Source organism: Cygnus atratus, chromosome 2 (assembly GCF_013377495.2).
Source record: "Cygnus atratus isolate AKBS03 ecotype Queensland, Australia chromosome 2, CAtr_DNAZoo_HiC_assembly, whole genome shotgun sequence".
In the NCBI taxonomy this organism is placed as follows: Eukaryota; Metazoa; Chordata; class Aves; order Anseriformes; family Anatidae; genus Cygnus; species Cygnus atratus.
Window position 1 is genome coordinate 35,374,752 of NC_066363.1, and position 19,724 is coordinate 35,394,475.

Here is a 19,724-nt window from a genome sequence, read left to right on the forward strand (position 1 = left end):
ATCAAGCAAGACAGTTATCTTAAGGACTGATGATGCAATATCATTACTGTTAATATTTTAAACTATTTTCGGTAAAATTTGCAACCTAAACTTTGTATCATATTAAAACAAGAGGAGTGAGAAGTGAAACTGACTTTCTGCCTAAACTGAGAAATGCAGTTTCCTGCCCCCCAGTCCTCTTAATTTGTGTACATGAGGGCTGATGTTAGCCAAAGGAAGGCAATCGGATAGGATATTTAAACCCCACCTGATCCTATTCTGAAATTGCACTAAAGGCAGCACTGCAGAATTTTTTGTCGGACAGTGCTGCCTGGGTAGAAAGAGAAAACACATAATTGGTGTTTTGTAACTTCCAGTGTGGTTATCGCATTTTAGGACCTGAATTAAATGAAATTGGATGAAATGAAATGGATCTAGGTAATATATGGCAAATGGTGATTCCTGTTTTGCAGGCTCAGGTCAACGTGTTTGAGCAATGCCAGTAAATGAAGTGGGTTTAGTCAGATACAACTAATAAGGGTCTATCAAATACTCACCTATTTTACCACCATTTCTTTTGATATTTGCATTTATTTAAAATTTGTGCTGCAGAACAAAGATGTGAATAAGGTCCCATTGACTTAAGTGTGCTGGAGAAACACAGGAAAAAGAGACCTCAAAGACCACTCATGTCCATGAGAGACAAAAGCTTTTCATTTGTGGCAGTACCCATGTCTGCTGTCACTGGTGGGGCAATACTAATGGACAGCTATAGGTAAAAGTTTTCTGAAAACAGTAATTCTTATTGAAAATAGTAATATTTTGCTGTTCAAACCATTTAAAGTCAGAAACCATTTCATTGAAATAATACATTAAAATGAGTTTACAGAAGCATTCAAGGATACAAATTGTTTTGCAATTAAAATATATATATGGATGAGTCTTTGAATGCAATGAATTTACTGACAAAATTGAATCAACATTAGTATTCTGTAGTAATGTTTGGAGCCAGACCTTATCCACAGCCCACAGGGAAAACAGGTTAATAGGACTGAAGAACAAACCCTGCAGGCAGTTTTGAGGAAGGATTCCTTTGAAATGCACATCTGCTACTTGTTCCACTGCTGTGGTTCATGTCCTCAAGAACCACAGTGACGCTTTGTTTCCTCCTTTTTCAAGTGCTGTTGAGTAGGCTCCATGACTGGTTTGTTTTTAGCAAGGCACTAATAAAATGCTTCTTTTTAACCAATGAACACTAAGAATTGTCTGCTGCAGCTAATTGCTAGTGCGCATCCCGGCCTGGAATTCAATGTGGGGATGCATAGGAGTGTGAGAAGCTGGATTCACCTGGCACACAGAGAGAAGACAGTGTATATATATTCCATGGAGGTACTGCTCTTTTTTATAATGGAGTTGGATTTTAGGAAACAAGCTGGAGCCCTGGCTCTGCTTCTGCTGCAGCTGACCCCGCAGGGATCCCTTGTTCTTTGTGGTTTGTTTTAGCCCAAACCCAACTCAGTTAGTTATACAATGGTTACAGCAGTCTAACTCCTGATTACTGATTTAGCAGAGAATCTCTGTATGATCTAATTATTGCCACATAGGAAACCCATGTACTTGAACCAGATATTATAGTGCTTGAACTGACATGCCCCGAGGTTGTTAGCACATTGCAAGAAGAGTTAAAAGCAGCTGACCACTGGAGCTTTACAGGAGCAGCACCTTCTGGAGAGTCAGTCTTTTACCATTGCTACCATCAGTGAAATCAGGAGAACTGACAATTTGCACCTTTGATATTTTGGCTGTCATATGGTTGTGTTGGATATTTATGTTCTAAATAGCAGAAATAATGTCAATATTCACAGAAAACTAGCGTATACATGTCTTTTAGTTTAGCTGTGTGCTGTTAAATCCAAAACTTAGCTCTCAGCACCCCTCAGGCAGTTGCTTCATATACATGTGGCAATAGCTCCCTTCCAGAAGTGTCTAAGCCTTCTTCAGGATAAAGATTTAATGAGCACCAGCAAATCTGCATGGGCTGGTCTGGACACTGCTGAGTAACTTATTGCTTGACTTGTGAGCTTTTTCAGGGCTGATAAAGGAGAAGCTTTCAGGGCTGATTAAGGAGATGCTTTCTGCCTCTCTCACCTGCATGCCAATACTGGACAAATATAATAAACCTCCTGTTGCACCTGGTGTAATATGCCGGGGGGTATATCTTTTCTTACCTTCTCTTTCTCTTTATCCACCAAAAGAGTGGCTTAGGGCATTCACACAGGCCAGGAAATGTTTGTTTTCATCTTTATGGTTAAATTGTCAAACTCCAGAATATTCTGGAGTGATGCACTGCCAGTTCTTTCAATATTCAGTGGATCAGAGAGGAAGAAAGTAAATGACTCTGCATAAGTGATTCAGACACGCATGTGGGAGAGAAGGACTTGGATTTCAGTCTTCTCTCCGTCAGTCATCAGGTATTTTTTAAGACATAATGATCTGAGTGAGGCTTGAGCTCTGATTTCCAGATGAATATGGACCACAAGTATCATAGTTGCACATTCTCTTTTGCTCAGTGCCAGTGAACTCAAAGTTTAAACAAATCATTTTATCTCAGCTGTTCGTTTCTTACCAGCCTTACTATTCAGCATGCGTGAAGATCCCAATATTCCCAGTATGAAAAGCCCCATTTCATTTGTGATTGATCCTTTTACTAATAGACAACCTGTTGGGAAACTCTTTTTCTAGGAGGCTTTATGGAAAATGACTCTTTGGAGGTTATTGACTAATCTGACACGTAACAGTGGCACCATGGAGCATGAGGTTATCACCTGATGCTGTCCTGAGCACACAGATTTGAATTAAACGCAGCTGGAATGAATGAAGCACATAATCATCCAATGCAAGATTATTTTTATTCCTCCCTGTTGTGGCAGATTGTTCCCATATTAAAAATAGATGTTTCCATGTCAGATTTCCTATTTTCCTAATGGGAAAATAAAAATAGACTTCTCAGAAACATAGTTCTTGTGGTCAAATTCTACATATTGGAGCCTCTAGCTTATGCCTTATTTCTGAGCAATCCCTTGCATTGTTGAAAAATATCTCCAACAGGAGATTTTTATTTTTTAAGAAAAAGTCTTCTGTTTGCTTCAGCAGCTTTTATGGCAAACTCCTCTTTTGTGAGAGAAACAGTTGAGTCTTCAGTGCTTGTGTCTACATGACCTTAGTACTGCCCTTTTCCTCTGTTGCCAGCACTCCTGTTCTTTGTACGGGACTGTAACTATGAGAGGTAGGTACCCACCAGACCTCGGGCTCGCTTTGGCCATTTCGTCATTTATATTTGACCCTAACAACTTGGACTGCTCCACTTCTTAACGACAGAGTAGTGAAGTGCCCATGGTGCCAAGCCTAGGCTGGCAGGCACAGAAATCACAGCCCTTTTAGAATTAAGAGGCACATCCCGCCAGAGAAGCTGCTCTGCTTATTCCTGTTTGCTAAGTAGTGATGACTACTTTTTGTACTCATGTGTTTGGTTTGCTTGCACGTACAGTAACTCTGCAGAGTTGTTTTACACAAGAGACAGACATGGCTTTCTGTTTTTCATCAGTCATCCTCAACAAAATTCCTTGTGAATTCAGTTTTGGGGCAGATGTGAAGTTGTTCATGAGGATATTTGGGCCAGTGTGATGGCTGGAACCCAGCTGAAAGTTATAGTACTAGCAGTTTGGATAGGAAATGTTCTGCTTACGAATTTCACAATTTCCAGGGAGAAGGAATAAACAGAGATGCCACTCACTAGTAACTTTCTGTTGAGTCTGTTCCCAATGCAGGAGGCTTCCACTGCCAAGTTTAGGCACTTTGGGCTGTCAGCAGTAAATTCTGGTCTGCATTAGGCATTGCAGAAAACATACTGTTCTTGCATGTATAATAGACATATCCATATATTGTGTCCCTCAGAAAAATAAATAAATAAATAAATAAACAGGCAAAGCATATATAATGTGGTGTCATAGTTAGATCTGCAATTCTGGAAAAAACAAACTGAACTGGGAAGGAGAAGAAGGCACCTTGAAAAGGATTGCAGCTGATTGTAGTAAAACCTCCCTGAATCTTTGGTTCTCTGTGGGTTCTGCTTCCCCATTCGTAAGGCTGGCCTGCAACGCAGTCCTGTGACAGAAGACGAAGCTGGTCTTCATGTGGTCTGTGGGTGAAGAGTTCAGCCTCACCCATCCCAGGTGAACAGCAGATTATTTGAAGACAGATGCCTACTAAGGGTATCCTAATTTTTGTAGCAAGATTGGGAGGGAGCAGAGTACATACAGAAGAGGAAGGTAGTTATTACTTCAAGCTGCTTTATCTGTGTAACGTTTGTGACCAGCGGACTGAGCTTACAAAAGCCATCTCCCAGGGGAATATGCCATAACCTAACTCTGCTTAAGCCCTAACATAGCCTGTGCGTGAATATTGGCCTTGTACAAGCTGGTGGCCATGTAAATGCCTTCTGTGGTGTCCACAGTCAACAGTTCGGGCTGGTTGAATTCAACCAATGTTGTTATTCAAGTGGGATTTTGTATATAGGAGAAGGCTCAAAGGAAAAGGGGTGGTTCACGTGTGTAATATGGCTTTTCCAGAGCAGCAGCAAGTGTAGCAAGAACTGGAAGGAGAACTTGTTGGATTCACGGTGGCTGGAAGGGAAGTACTGGAGGTCTTGAGAAAGGCTGGACATTTTAGCTTTCTTTTCTAATTGCTTAATGTCTGTCTTGCTTCATTCTGACCTCAGCCTTGGCTTGGCTTCAGTAAATGAAGGGGACATCCAGTATTCTGCTGAAATTAAGGCGTTTAAATTGGAGCTCACACTGACTTTATTTGAACGTGGCAGCTTACTGAGGTGCTCTGCTGTAACCGTAAAACACTTGTACTCCTGGGGCAGTGATTTGCTACCCAGACACCTGACTGCCACAACAAGCACAGTGGGTCTTGTTTCTTGTATAGGTGGAGCCTGAAAGGTGTTTGACTTCTGTAGTATTGATACTTGGGGGCCATCTAACTGGAAATTAAAAGTGCACAGGATTTCGTGTGGAAATCATGTGGCCTGGAATCATTTGCAAGGTATCCCATAGCTATCCAACGGCATATCCAATAGTAGCTTTCTGTCATAATATTTTGGTATAATAGAGGTTTTAAAGGAGTAGTTCACTTATTTTGACTCCTTGAAAAGGAGAAGGTTGCTTGGAAATGAAATAATTTGAGGAATTTAGGCAACAGCAAGCATAACGGGAAGATGATATGGCAATGGATGGCAGGAAGGGAACCTGAGGCTCGGCTGCAACAGCCTATTTACAGTTCTGACTCCTGGGCTGCAGTAGCTGAGGGGAAGAGGAGAGCATTGCCCTGCTTGAAGCTTCCTGGCATAGTTGTCTTCTTCAGGCTTGCAGGACTGATGCACTTGGGGCTCAGAAAAAAAAAAATGTTTATAAGTGTTTGCAGCTCTGGGAAGAGTGGGACACGGGGAAAGAGAAGGCTGGGGAAAAACAAAAAAAAAATAGGAGAAAATAAGACTATGGATATGAAAAGTTGTTGCAATGGGACTGAAGGTATGCTACGATGGAAACTGAGGCAGGAGGAAAAGAAAAACTGGACTGAAAATGATTTTATATCCTTTGTTTAGCACATTGCTCAGGATCTGCTCAGGAGGGGGAATAACCCACTGGTGTCATCCTGTTAGCAAAGGCATGACCCTCAGCTGGTAGAAATGGTCACGACTCTGTTCTTTGATTCCTTCTGTACCAGGTTGGCACGGAGTTAAAAATCAACAGAGAGTGCAGAGCGGAGGAGGATCAGGCCTCCAGGCTCTTCAGTGGGGAAAGAAGCAGTAGAGGTGATGGGAGACTTTTAAGCAGGCTTTATTTGGCAAGGAACTCCTGACAGACCCCAAAATGGTACCCAGCAATAGTGCAGAAAGCACCCTTGTGACTAAGAGCCGGGCTACATGAGATAAAACTTGGGGCTCCATCAGGCCGCAGGTTCCTCATCTCTGAAACAGTTCTGCCATGAAATCAGCTGCTCCTGCATGATAAATGATTGAATTGAGACCACAAACACCTCCCTGCCACGTACAGAGGGCAATGACCGGTCAGGAAAAATGCATCTTTTCCTGTTGAGGATGTCCTTGTGCTCCTGCTGTTCTGTTCCATGTTTGCTGCTGGTGCTGTGCATGGTGGGGAGAGAGGGTGGAGGGGACCTAGCTGAAGGGTAAAGGTTTTATTTCTGACATCCGTGGTTTGGGCAAGGAGACACATTTTGAGAGCTTTCAAATTTAAGATTTCTTCATTCATGAAAAGAGAGCTGCTAAAAAAGCACGTTATTTGTCAGAAACGTTGTCCTTTGTCCTGTAGTCGACTCCTGTACTTGGATTTGGAGCACAGTGCCTTCCTCTTAGGAAAAATATATCTACAGCTTAAAATGATATGCTTTTCTTTAAGTCATTATTTAAGTGGTTGGCTTAGCTCTTTGGGGTAATCACTTATTTAGACAATTGAATTTGGGCAGCCTCTTCTTTTCCTGTGGAAATAACAGGTAGTTAGAGACACTTCCAACCTTCGTATTTTAAAGAAACCTTTTCCATCTTAGTATGAACACACAGGTTTACCGTCTTTGTTTTTGATACAGGGTATCACGTTGTTATTAGCTGATGATACGCAGAGGCGTGTGATTCTTCAGCTGCTCCCAATTACTATTAATGATGCCTAATTATGTTCCAGTAATACCCACAGGCCTCTCTCACTCCTTTGGGATCACTCTTAAGTTGTTTGGGAATGCTCTAGGTTGTTGTGTAAACATATGATTTATAAGGAAATAGGCTAGATATGACAACATCTAGGATAAATATTCTATATTGTCCCCCTGAAAATGGAGAATACCATACTTTTCTAGTGGGCTGGAGTAAGAAATTTTAAGTTCAGGACAAAAGCAGGGCTTCAGCCCCTTGTGGAGGTACTGAGCACTTACCTCAGATCCCTGAAATCGATGGGTATAAATACTTGATTTTAAAAGAAGGTAGATAAAATGACAGAAGAAATTTAGGGTCAAATAAAAGGCTATGTGAATGCTGAATACAAGGGTGGGTTTTTTTGTTTGTAGTTACCAAGATAACCAACTCTCCCACACATGAAGCATGTATATAACTTCACAGTATTACTTAATCTGAAATATTCCTTTTCAGCTAGCAGTTTGGCAAGGAATTTCCTGGGCATGTGGTATAGCTCAGATGATTCATTGCTTTTTGCTTCTCCTTTTATAGGCTTGCAAAATTCAATAGAACAGCAGTTCAGCTTTTAATCTGAGCACAGTAGTTTGTGGAACAGCAGAGCAATCAAGAGAGTCTTTCAGGCTCCCTTTGTCTTCTGAAATTAATTGCTTGATTTTTATTATGCGCTTGCAGGAATTTGTTACTGTCTTGGTGCGAGACCCCAGGACACAGAAAGAAGACTCATGGCATTCTTACATAGACTACGAGATATTTATTCACGTGAGTATAAAAACATCGCTAGAGATTATTTGGACTCATACTGCTGTTTCTGTCTGAGCTGGGGCTCGCTTCGGGTATTAATGGAATTTCTTTACAACGCTTATGGGAGACTGCAGGTTATTATTCTCCTTTTAACAGCTGAGATGCAGTGGAACAGGTAAGGGTAGAGTGGCCAGAAAGACCATGCAGAAAAGTCTATAAAAGAGCTGGGAGTAGGACCTGGTGTTGCATTCACACTTGCATTCCACTGTGTATTGCAACAGACGCTATTCTTAGCTTTACTTATCAACTAGAAGACTGTCACGGTCAGTGATATCTTACTGTTATAAAAGAATTTTGATGTTCAGGTGTTCACATTGAAAACAACTTTGTTTTCAGGTAAGTATCTGGTTATTGTTACTTTAAATTCTCCTCAACTCTTCTATTTGCCAAGTTACTTGGTGCTCCAATCTGTTTGTTTTCATCATACCTTGATATTCATATTATACCACCTTAGTGGTGATGGTATATGTCAAGTAAGTACATTCAGGTTCATAATCGTAGTCTAGTTAATGGGAGTGCACTTAGAGTCATGGTTTTTTTTTGTGTCTTAAATCTGTCCTGTACATCATTTTATTTTGCTGATTGTTCTTATTTGGTGGATGATATATGGAAGGAATTATCCTAATTTCCTAAATCTAGATCCAGGGTTTTTAACTACAATGTAAATAAATTTTCTGAAGTGCATCAGCTATCCAGCGAGGTGTTTGAGAGCACCAAGTTGCATAGTTGATGGTTTGGCACAGGGCAGAGAGCATTTCCCTTCTGTGTGGGAAAGCTAAACACTTAGTGTAATGTGAGCAAACAGTTAAACGATTGCTTGTTCAATATCTATCAAGACAAGTACTTTCACCCTGTGCGGCAATCAGCTGTTAAACTTCTGCAGTGTGGTATAAGTACTGATATAAAAGCAATTATATTTTTGACTTCTGCTAAAGAGACATTCTGTAGATTTGGTGATGGGTGGGGTGGACATTGGTGTTTCTCAATAGAAGTGTATTACCATCTTTCTCAGCAACTGCTAAGTCGGGGTGAAGTCACTTAGACATACTGTTATGTGACTCAGTGCTGGGCATCTCAGAAGCTGACAGGCAACGTCTACCAGAACATCGTTGGGACTTTCAGAGACCAAGTCTATGTCAGTCCTAACTCCCAGGTTACTAGCTGTATTTGAAGTCTTGCATCTGCCAGATTCTTAGAACAGCTGGATACCCCTTCTGCCCAGCCCCTGGAGTATTTGGTTTCTTAAGCTGTGAGGTAGCCAGGATCTATTCTAGAAAGCTGGCACCTTTGGGCCCTGCACAATCTGCATTATGTGCCTGTGTAAGAGCCGTGGCTCCTGGCAGGCTATTGAGGGCTGGCTGGACTGCAGGCAATTTTATAATGGAGTCCTGTCTGGGAGGCTGGGTTTCACTTAAATGTATGCTCCTTCAGAAAAGTTGGAAAAAGCATCTCATTTCCATGAATTGTTTCTCTTTTGATGAATTGGCGTTTTCTAGTGGAGTAGTAGTGTTCTGTGGGAAAGTTTCCAAATGCTGCTGCTTGCAGAAAGGAGTTATGTCAGTTCCTTTGATTTAAGGTGGATTGCACACTGTCAGAACAGCTGTTCGCAGGATTTTAACTAGAAAACTAAATATATATTTTTTTTTTCCTAGCAAAGTTTGGCATTGTCTGCTAAAATTTTTCTTTCTGAGATTTTTTTTCTCGTTACTGCAAGTTGTGCCATTATCCTGATCTCTTCCTTTAAAAAGGAAAAAAAAAAAAGATGAATATATTTCACTGAGAAACTATAGAAACTGTCATCAGTACTGTCCGAGATAAACCATAGTCCTTAACCTAAACTGAATTAATTATCAGGCTTTCCATTGGTGTGTCGAGGCTTAGAATCTCAGATTATTTTTGATATCATGCCTGCATGTCGGGTTAATCTGCTTTACAAGTAATTTTTTCTTTTTTAATTTCTCAACAGACAAACAGTATGTGCTTTACAAGGAAAACATCCTGTGTCAGGCGACGCTTTCGAGAATTTGTTTGGCTTCGGCAGAGGCTTCAGAGCAATGCTGTGCTCATGTGAGCAACTTTTTATGATTGGTTTGTTTCATTAGATATCTACAAAATAATCTGTCAGTAAGATGTGGAAGAGGAGCGTTGTTTTATCTTACTTCTGAGAACTGTAAAAATGAGAAGTACGAATGCAGGATGCTTTCTAGAAGTGCACCCTTGCACTCATACAAGTTTATTCCTTACAAGGCATTTTCTGTGCTTTAAATCCAGAAAAAGTGATTTGTACTGATGGCCTTTATTTGGTGAGCCCCAGTCTAATTTCTAACAGATCTGAGCTGTGTTTCCTTTTGCTACATACAGGTAGCAGAAGGGACAATCTGGCCAAGGCAGGCTACTAGGCCGTGTTGAGCTGAGGTTTTTCTGCTTAAACTGACTGGTAACAACAGCACAGGTGTACCTCCTCTGTGTGCTTTAGGATGTGCTTAGGTTCTCCAAAGGCCGTAAGTGACCTAGCCAGCCACACCTGCAGGCCTAACAGCTGGACCAGAAAAAGTTATTTTTCCTCTCGAGGTGTGTCAGAAGCCCTCCAGTTTCTCAGCCGTGCATTCTCCAGTTCAGTTTCATGAGCTTCTAGAACCTGGCTCATGAATTTCAAATGCTTGGGGTTGGCATTTTCTTGCAGCATTTTTCTCCACTGTTTCAGGTTTGGTTTTAACTGTGTGTTTGCTTGTTGTTTATAAAGACAGTTGCCCGAACTGCCATCTAAATCTCCGTTTTTCAATATGAACAATCCGCATCACGTGGACCATCGTCGGCAGGGTCTGCAAGAATTCCTGGAAAAGTAAGTACAGCTTATCATAGAGATGTTGGCATTTTTATGATGTCATCAATTTTCTGATTGAACATAACTCATCTCCGGTGCGTGAGAGCCACCTTGTGGTCATCTAGATATGCAACTCATTTGGTTTTATTTTTTGCTTTATTTGCACAAAGTCATATTTCACATACGTGCCTTCAGCTCTGCTGGTTGCAAGGAAACCTCAACTTGGGCTTTTCCATTGTGTTTCATTGACTGATTAAAATTAATTGCTTTGGATTTATGTTGCATTGTGATTCAGTACTAAGGTTGAAAGGTCTTTCATAGCGATGTCTATTTATAGCTTCCAAGAAAGAGCTAGATGTTCTTATAAAATAAATAGACTTCTTTCCATCTTTATATTCATGGAAAGTGAACGTCTCTGTGTGCTAAAACACTGGGGGCTTGGGAAAATTCTACAGTGAGATCTCCTAACACATATATTTCCTATAATGCCAGTTACTGTGTTTACCAGCCCCACTGACATAAACAAGCTCTAGCAGCTGTGATAATTTTCTCTACAGCTGCAGTCTGTATAAGATCATTCATCTGTGCGGTTATGTAAAGGGGTAGTGTAAAGGAGCAGTGCAATCTTAGCTAGCCTCTGACTTGAGTTACAAGGAGGCACTGTGTTAGTTTCAGTACTGCAATGCTGTAACCTCCTTACCATCTGCAGTGGCAGGGACCCTGTCAGTGTAATCTTCTGCTTTCTCTGCCATTCTCTTAATATCCTGCCACTGCTGCTATGAGTGCAGATCTGTTCAGGGTTGCTATGGCAGGAACTGTGAGCGAGTTTGGAGGTTGTCTTTAGCCACTGTTTGGGTTAAGGGCATGGTAAAACAGAACAGAGACATTCATCTTCTTTTATTATCAGTGTTTCCATGAATCAAAACTGCGTAAGCAAAGGAAAAAATAATCATTTTAGTAGGTTTTAGGCCTTGTGGTCAGGGGGGCAGAAGAATACTGGACCCACTGTTTTTCCACTCAGTATGTTATAATTACAGGTTTCCATAACAGACAAGAAATGATTGGTCCTAAGGTATGTATGTTAGGCTAAATAACTGAAGGCAGGAGGAGCTAGCCATTGCAGGAGCTGCAGGAATGTTTCTGTGTACAGTTATATACAGGATCTGTGCCAAAAGGGTGGTCACTACATACTGGTTGAGGGCATGTAAGATGAGGAAAGGAAAGGAGAAAAGGATTAGAGTTATTTTTCTTCACCTCACGAGAGAAAAACAGAGAAATAGTGACTGTGCTTCTAGGGGTGTTTGTACTAATGGTCAGCTAGAGTATGGTAGTTCAGGTCCCTGTGTCTAAGCAATTCTAAACTGTGCTTACACAGCCTTAGGTGTGCTGCCCCACGGAGCAGTGCGTTTTCAAAATCACTCACATTTTAAAATAGCGAAGAGGCTCATCTGTTAACACGGTACAATATTGCAGCATCAGAAATATTTACAGCTGCTGTCAGTGCTTCAGAAGGCAAAGCGCAGAGGTAGATTCTCTAAAAACAGATGATCACTGTCCAATTTTGTGGATGTCTGTGTCTTAAATGGGTATTGACAGAAGAAAATGACAGCGTGTTGAGCGTTTTACCTTGCTGCCGTTAGTGCAGGAGTGAGAAAAGAGGCATCTCTGTTGTAAGGAGATGATTTAAATGTTTGAACTTGGATGCCATTTAGAAAGGTGTTGGCTTTTCTCTCAGCCCGGGGGAATAGTTGGAAGGAATTTGCAGAGATACAGTTGTGTTGTGATGAATTGGCTTGGCAAATTACGTGCCGTACCATTGCCCTCTGCTGGCTGGCATGTCAGATGTACTGCTATTTATAGAAGGCATGTTTTTATTGGCTGAACTAGACTGCCATGATGCTTTTTTCTTTTTTTATTCTTTTTTTTTTTTTTTTAATAAGTCTCAACCAAAGGTTATGATTTCTTTCTCTTGTGGAACTCGTTGACGATTGCAATATCTTTAAATCTTGCATGTGATCACTGCTGATTTTGGACTTGCTCCAGCTAGTACTGCTGACACCATTCCAGTTCTTCTGCCTTTACATATTGGCAGTTTATGTATAGAGTTGTGTATATATATAGTTTATGCAAAGGCAGAGTAATATATATATATATATATATATATATATATATATATATATTGACAGAGTTGATTTTACATAAGGCCAGGGTCAGGATGCTACAAGTTCTCTAGTGTGGCAGCGACAAGGGAAGGGAGGACATCCCTGGTATGTTGGGAAGGGAGTGGGAAAGGAGCCAGGACACAGTTGTGTTGCGTGGTGTCACTCAGAACCACAAAGCTGAGTGCCTCATTCCCCCCAGCAATGGCAGCAGTCATCGTGCACAAGCTCTCAGCCCTTGCTGATATTTCTTTGTGACAGAGGGAAGAAATTGGATCCTAACCTATGTGTATCTGTCAAGGTGATACAGGAACCCAAGCTATATTCAGTACATTCTGAGAGCATCAGGATCCGAGCCATACCCGACAGTGGAGTTCAGATTTTAAACCATTTCTGTTTCTGCCCATTGCTGAGTGTGAGAAGGTTGCTGCAGCCTCTGCCAGGACGGTAGCCACGTGCCAGAGGAGTCAATTCCTGTCTGTGACCCTGGGAGCACCTTCGCATCACCTGTATGTAGGCAGCTATAGAGTTCTCCTGTCCTCCTTCACATGCCACTATGGAACTAGGCAGCATGGTGAGGCACTTAGAAAGGGCCTTTTTGTAGCTTCTTCATGCTGAGCATGCCAAAAGCTGGAAACTAAACTGAAGCCTTAGAGTTTGGTGAAGTCTGGAAGTGGGTTTCGCGTTTTGATTTGGCTTTACCACACAAATACAGGGTAGGACCTGCTTGTCTCATAGGTTATTATCTCTGAATGATGAAGAGCTGTAAGGCTTACTTCTAGTCTGGGCATAATTTAATATTTCAAAAGCCCATTTGCATTAACGGAAGCCAGCCAGCCCATTTTCAATTATGAATTACTTTGTAAGAATAAGGAAAATGATGTATGTTTTTTTTTTTTCTGGTAGGTATCCTCAGGGATTTGAGGATGTCTGTAGATTCACTGGAAAAGCTTATTCTTAAATTGGAGGTCAAATTAAAACACTACCTTATAATACTGGGTTCTGTAAGATCCCTTCTGCATTCATCCCTGTTTAGCTGCACAGGTGTAACTTTGGGATTTAGATTTCCTGTGGTCCTGCAAGCACAAGCTGGTGTAGGGGTTGAGAAGTCCCCACGGGGACAGGCAGATATGGAAAGTGGGAGACAGGGTCCAAAGAGGGTGGATCCCAGCCTGCCAGGGCCTCAGAGGCTCCTTTCTCAGCGCAGAACAGGCAGCAGCACTGGTGGCCATGGGGCAGGTAGGATTTCCTCCAGTGGATGGTGGCTGCCTTTTTCCAGTGGAGCTGTTCTGAGCAAAACCTTGAAACTATTTCCTCTCTGGCGAGGGAAGCAAATCCACTGCAGTGAATAGTGCTTTGCAGGCATGTGTCGGTTAATTCCTAAATGTATTCATTATCAGATCCTAAACAGTTGCTTCACAGTTGCTTGCTATCAGTAACATTTCCTCTGTTATAAAAAATGAATGAGACGCAGTAGGCTTTTTAAAAGGAGGAAATGAAGCTTTGTTTGCTGTGGGCTGTGGAGCCCTGTGCTCGCTGCGAGAGGCTGAGCGGATGTTCGATAGAGGGCACCACAGCCCAGGCTGTGATCTGTTGTCTCTCAAGTTTTACTTTCCCCTTTCCCTCATGATATGATGTAAATGGGCAGAGTAAATTTGTTGAAAACAAAATCGGAGTGTTAACCTTCCACACACATACAAGTGTGCATCTGTCATTGTATTAGGTTACAGTAGATACAGGAAATCTTTAGTTAGGATTAAGTTGTACTGTTCGGCCATATGTTGCTCTCCTCCAGCAGAACAGTGTATAATATACCTAATAAAATCATGTTGAAGAAAACCAGATTTTGGACCCTGTCCAAATAAGACAAAGCACATGTTTTGTCTTTCGTAAATGCTCTGCTGTAACATGGGGAGAGAGAAATGCTCCTCATATACTACCCGGTGTTTCCTCAAAAATGACCTTATTTCTTCGGGTTGGAAAGTTGCATTTTCTGCCCTTCTTCTTTAAAGGTCTAGAGATCACGGGCATTTACTGAAAGCTTACAAACAAAGATTCGCATGGCCACGAATAAAAAATGATTTTATTATCTCTAATTCAAATGTAGAGCCTTATCCTGCAGCCCCCTTAATCACATAAGCAGTCATTATGCATGTGAGCAATCTGGCAGAGAGGAGTGAGATCTCTGACAAGTAATGACTACTGATGTGATAAAGACTTGCAGGATTTAGCCTTGCATTCTTATTCTAGGCATGCATAGAAAGTCTGTTGTTCTCTTGAACGCGTCCAGTCAGTTTATAGGAATTAGCACAGTGAGCCATGACTCTTGCATTAGCACGACTGCGGAGAGAACTGACTCACATCACTGTAACTGCAGCTCGGCATTGACACTCGCTGCAATAAAACTGCTCGAGAAACACTGCGAGTGCTACTGGTTGCATTCAAACCACACACACGCGCATCTGAGTATGAACATCAGGGTGTTCGACCTTTTCTCCTGCCTTTCTCATTTGTATGTTGCATTCTGAAATTTTGATTTTGAAGGCCTTGGAGCCAAATCTGTTTTTCCCAACAGCTCACACAACGTGTCCCCAGGACAGTGAAGGCCCTTAAGGGCAACTGCTGTACCAGCACTTAATGCTACTACAACATCTGGTGACAAACGTGTGGTTGTTTCCTTGCAATGGGAGCATTTCCAACAGGAAAATGTAATGCTTAGGGATAGCACAGCATTTATTTTTCATTTTGATTGCTTGTAGGATGCAATTAAAAAGCGATCTAACCTGTTGGTTCAGGTGAGGGGGGAAAGCAGAAGTTATTTTTTAATTAAAAGAAGGAAGAAATGTTTCAAGGGTATATGACTGGGTGAAAGGTGTTGGTATATTTGCTTGCAGGAGGGTTTTAAACGAATTGCTTGTTTTGGTGTCCTACAGTCCGCCCCCAAATGTAGATGTGGGATTAGCTTTACCCACATTTCTATTTCTTCCCCTTGGTTTCCCTTCACTCATTCCACCTCCAGATGGCACTGTGAAGCAGAAAAGAAAATGACTGTGAAATAATGAGTCCAATGTAAAGTAAAATTGGAAATTGAATTATAGCTGCAGAAAAAGGACGGTAGCCTTGAGGTCCTGATCAGTCTGTACTCTTATCACTTTTGTTTGCTGTTCCCTGTGTTAGGTTACCGCTGAGTTAATAACAGGGCTTTAGCAGTTCAAGGCTTAGCAGAATTGTACTGGACATGAAATAAAGCTAAAATGAATTTGTGTCCAATATCATTGACATTAGCGCTCATTACTTCTCTGGTGTAATGCCTCAAACCATCTAAAATCAATTTTAAAGATTACCCATTATTTTATAAAGAAAATAAAATACATTTCAAGCAGCAACAAAGCTGTAAGTGTAGTGTAATCTCATGAGCAGTTAGTTACTCGTGTTTTTGCTGGTTGGCAGGAAACTTTTGAAGGTAGAGGAAGAGGAAAATCTGTGAAACTGAATGCCATGGGCAGAATTTAATATCTTGGCTTTTGCCGTGCTACTTTGTATTAGACACGCAAATGTTAGAATTGCAGCAATGTGCATCCCCTCATTGTGCTCCCAAGCCTGGGAAAACTAGTAACTCATAGTTACTCCAGAGTAAGCTCCAAGATGTTATTTTTTTTATACTTTTTTTTGTTTTTAAGAGGAGGAAGAGAGGGAGGAGAAAACTTACTCCTCCAAGTGTATAAACTATAAGCATGGATTTATTGTGTGGGATGATATTTTGTCTTTTACTTTTTGTCGCAATGTTTGTCGTCTTTCGGAATTTGTGTTTATCAAGAGTCAAGGCTGAGATCCTCTTTTAGTGGCCAGTGAATGATGACTTTTCAAACTGTTCATGAGGCTGTTGCTGTCAAGGTGTGTAGACTTGTAAATTCTGTGCTTTGGATCATTTTTACTCAGCGTTTGGTTGCTTCTTTGACTGCTAAGTTTTTCAGTGTATTTAAACACTGCATGCATTGATTTCACAGAGGTATACTCTATTTGCTATATTTATTTTTAAGTAAAATTGCAAGACTTTATATAGGATTAAAAAGACTATGGAGGTATGAAAATGTGTTTGAGTTTTAGCAAAATCTGGTCCTTCTGAGACTGAATTTTATACACACCTGGTAGATCATTAGACTCATTGGAGATATTTCCTCATTGGAAGATAACAAAGTTTGAATTATGTGGTTGGGAGTGTGTGTGTGTTTTCTTAGGCAAATGAAATATGCAAGTACAGAAATATCCTACGTTTTCAGTTAGATATCTCTTATTATTTATTTTGATTTGACAGAATTTTATAGGCTTAGATAAAGCCAGACATTTTTTAGTATATTAATTAAATGTTGTTGTAATGTTGGCTACTTTAGAGCATGGATTTCAGAATGTATTTGTATTTTAAAATGTTACAGTCCAAGCACATCATTAATTTTGTTTGATAGAAGGAACTAATCACTTATACATTTCGTTTTAGTTGGAGTACCTATCAAATGCACAATTTCTTACTGCTTTTACTACTTCTTGCATTAATGTCATTTCTTGTTTCCTGTTGCATGGTGTGATGACTTCTTGGGTAACTACTTGTAACCTAAGTGGGTAGAAATAGGTACATAATGACTTTAATAGTTATGGTTTGCTTAAAGATATTTAAGTAATTTTCATGGAGCATTATTTGGCATGGTCATAGGCTCCGATGACTTCAGTCATATGAATAAAAAAAAATTACATGTACACGTAAACAAAAAGTCTCTTGTTATATATTCTAGGATATATGTGTTGAAGAATTCCTTCTGTAGATAAATGCTGCAGGAAGGTTGCATTTTTTTTTTTCAAAATAGTGATAATAATCTGCAGTTCTCACTCCTTGTAAAAGTACCTCTACAACTTTCTGTGTTACTGGAATGTGTTGTACTTCCTTTACTCATACTGTATGTAAGTAAATGCTCTGTGCTAAATGTATTTGAAGTCTTGACTTGGAATATATATATGCCAAATATAAAAACGGGCTTTTGAAAAGCATAGCTAGAATGAAATAGTATTTAAGGTTCCCTGAAAACAGTTTATAGATGCATTTAAAATATTGTTCAGTACCAGCATTTTCACTCTAGCTTAAACATACGTATCTGTAAAAGTGTAAACAGATTTTGGCGAGTGTCAGCCCTATTGCTTACAGGCATTTCAAAGTCCTGGCATTGAGTGTGTCTTAAGTCCTCTGTCTCTGTACACATTTCTTTCCCCCTCCAAAGAAAAAAGAAAAGCTTAGCCATTTAAAAATGTATATAGACAGTTATCAATCAGAGAGCAAATTTTCATAAGAGTATATACCTCCAACTGCCTAAAAATCATTAATTGATCCATGTGGTAATAACAGATGGTTAAATGGGAGAAATGTCCTTGAAGTTATTCTTGTAGCAGATGTGCTTAACTATTAGCCTCGTGTTTTTACTCACCTAAAACTCCAAATAATGTAGTAAGTAAGTAACACACACCTAATCATTTTAATATGTTCATTACCTTCTGTAACTGATTTAGGGTTCATATAAAAACTTAAAAGCAGGACATCATTTAGAATTTGTTCTGGTAAAACGTTTCAGAATGCGTGTGTGTATCTCTATAAAAACATTTCGCTTTTCTTTTTCTTTTTTCCAGGATTGTACAAAATGCATTATTGCTTTCAGACAGTAGGCTTCACCTCTTCCTACAGACTCAGCTAAGTCCAGAAGATATGGAAGCTTGTGTATCTGGACAAACCAAATATTCTGTCGCTGATGCGATTCATAAGTTTGCCTCTTTGAACAGACGTTTTCCTATAGAAGATGAAGAGAGAAAAAAGGAAAAAACAATGCAGACTCTGATTCGGAGAGGTGATTTCTGTATTTCCTTACTTTCTGAGATTATATATACATACACATGCGCATGCTTCACTTTTTTGTTGATGTAATACTAAGATAATGAAAAAATTAATTGACTGAGATTTTATTGAGCTGTGACAGCTCATCATAGAAGTCTTCACACACACCTCCACACTGAATTAATGAATGCAGTAGAAATTCAATTATCTGCATTCTGATTATGTGAATTTCATTTAGTCAGACTTGAATTATTCGCGTTTAAATTATCTTGCTAAAAAAAATATCCAACTGCACTCCAAATGGCTAATTAAAAGTCCAAATTTCCTGTCTCTCTTTGTGACTGGAGATAATTAAAGTTCTCCTCTGTTACTCAGGCTTTGAGTGTGTTGTGAAAACCAATTTCCTCCTTTTTTTTTCTTTTTTTTTTTTTTTTTTTTCCCCTCTCCCCTTTTCTGCAGTTCATCCTCCAGGCTTGGACCTAGTGATGACAGCATTTCTTGTGGATGTAAAGCAAGCCCAGCTTCTGAAGAATCATGAAAAATCATTTCTGTATTCCTATCCCAAGGACAGCACAGAGTAGTTTCTGATGTATTTCCTAGTTAAGTATACCACGTAAATGCAACTTGCTAGTAACACGTACCTAAAGGACTCGTTGCCAATACAACCACATGTCCTTACAGAATTTTCCAAACAGACCTTGATGTTATTCCTTTGATTTATTATATGCGTCGATTCAGGTCTACATGTTACCTATTACATTTAGTTTTCTGTAACTGTTAAAATCTCAATATTGGGTCAGTCATGTTCCATTGACTGGCATGGCTGTGAAAATATTTCTCGTAGTGAGTGCATGTCTTAGATCTGGAAAAATAAAGATAACTTAATTCCTCAGCTTGAAAGTTGGTCATATCAAATATATTCAAAGCATCTTTTTGTAATTTGCAACAGAGAAGTTTCATCTTTAGAAGTCATTTGACATTGGTGATGAAATTACATACCCCACAAGGTATTAACTTTTTCAAGTAGCTCAGCAACATCAGCAAAACAACATTTGTACAAACTATATGCTGCTGACAATTCAAGATATAAATATATCTTCCTCTGGTCTTTCTGTAATGTTTATGGAAAGCCTAGTTTTATTGCGTATGAGAACTGAAGGCCAAAATTCTTGAGTACGGTTGCTTAGAAGTTGGAAATGTTAATAAAAATGACATCATTTCGGGGGTTGCTGAAGATTCTCAATTCCCAGGGAAATTATGGATACTCATTCCCAGTGAAAAATCTTGGATGAAGTCCATTAATTAAGACCAGCGGCTGAATTT

At 40.0% G+C, this 19,724-nt stretch overlaps 1 protein-coding gene across 1 annotated transcript in view; it reads left to right on the plus strand.

Moving 5' to 3' along the window:
* The window catches only part of SNX10 (sorting nexin 10), a 36,355-nt gene extending 17,054 nt beyond the window's left edge, over positions 1-19,301 (plus strand). The window contains 6 exon segments of the mRNA XM_035556495.2: positions 7,418-7,504; positions 9,513-9,613; positions 10,290-10,388; positions 18,200-18,386; positions 18,389-18,414; positions 18,861-19,301. Of these exon segments, the coding sequence (XP_035412388.1) occupies positions 7,418-7,504; positions 9,513-9,613; positions 10,290-10,388; positions 18,200-18,386; positions 18,389-18,414; positions 18,861-18,939 (579 nt within the window). The 3' untranslated portion in view covers positions 18,940-19,301.
* The last annotated feature ends 423 nt before the right edge of the window (positions 19,302-19,724 follow it).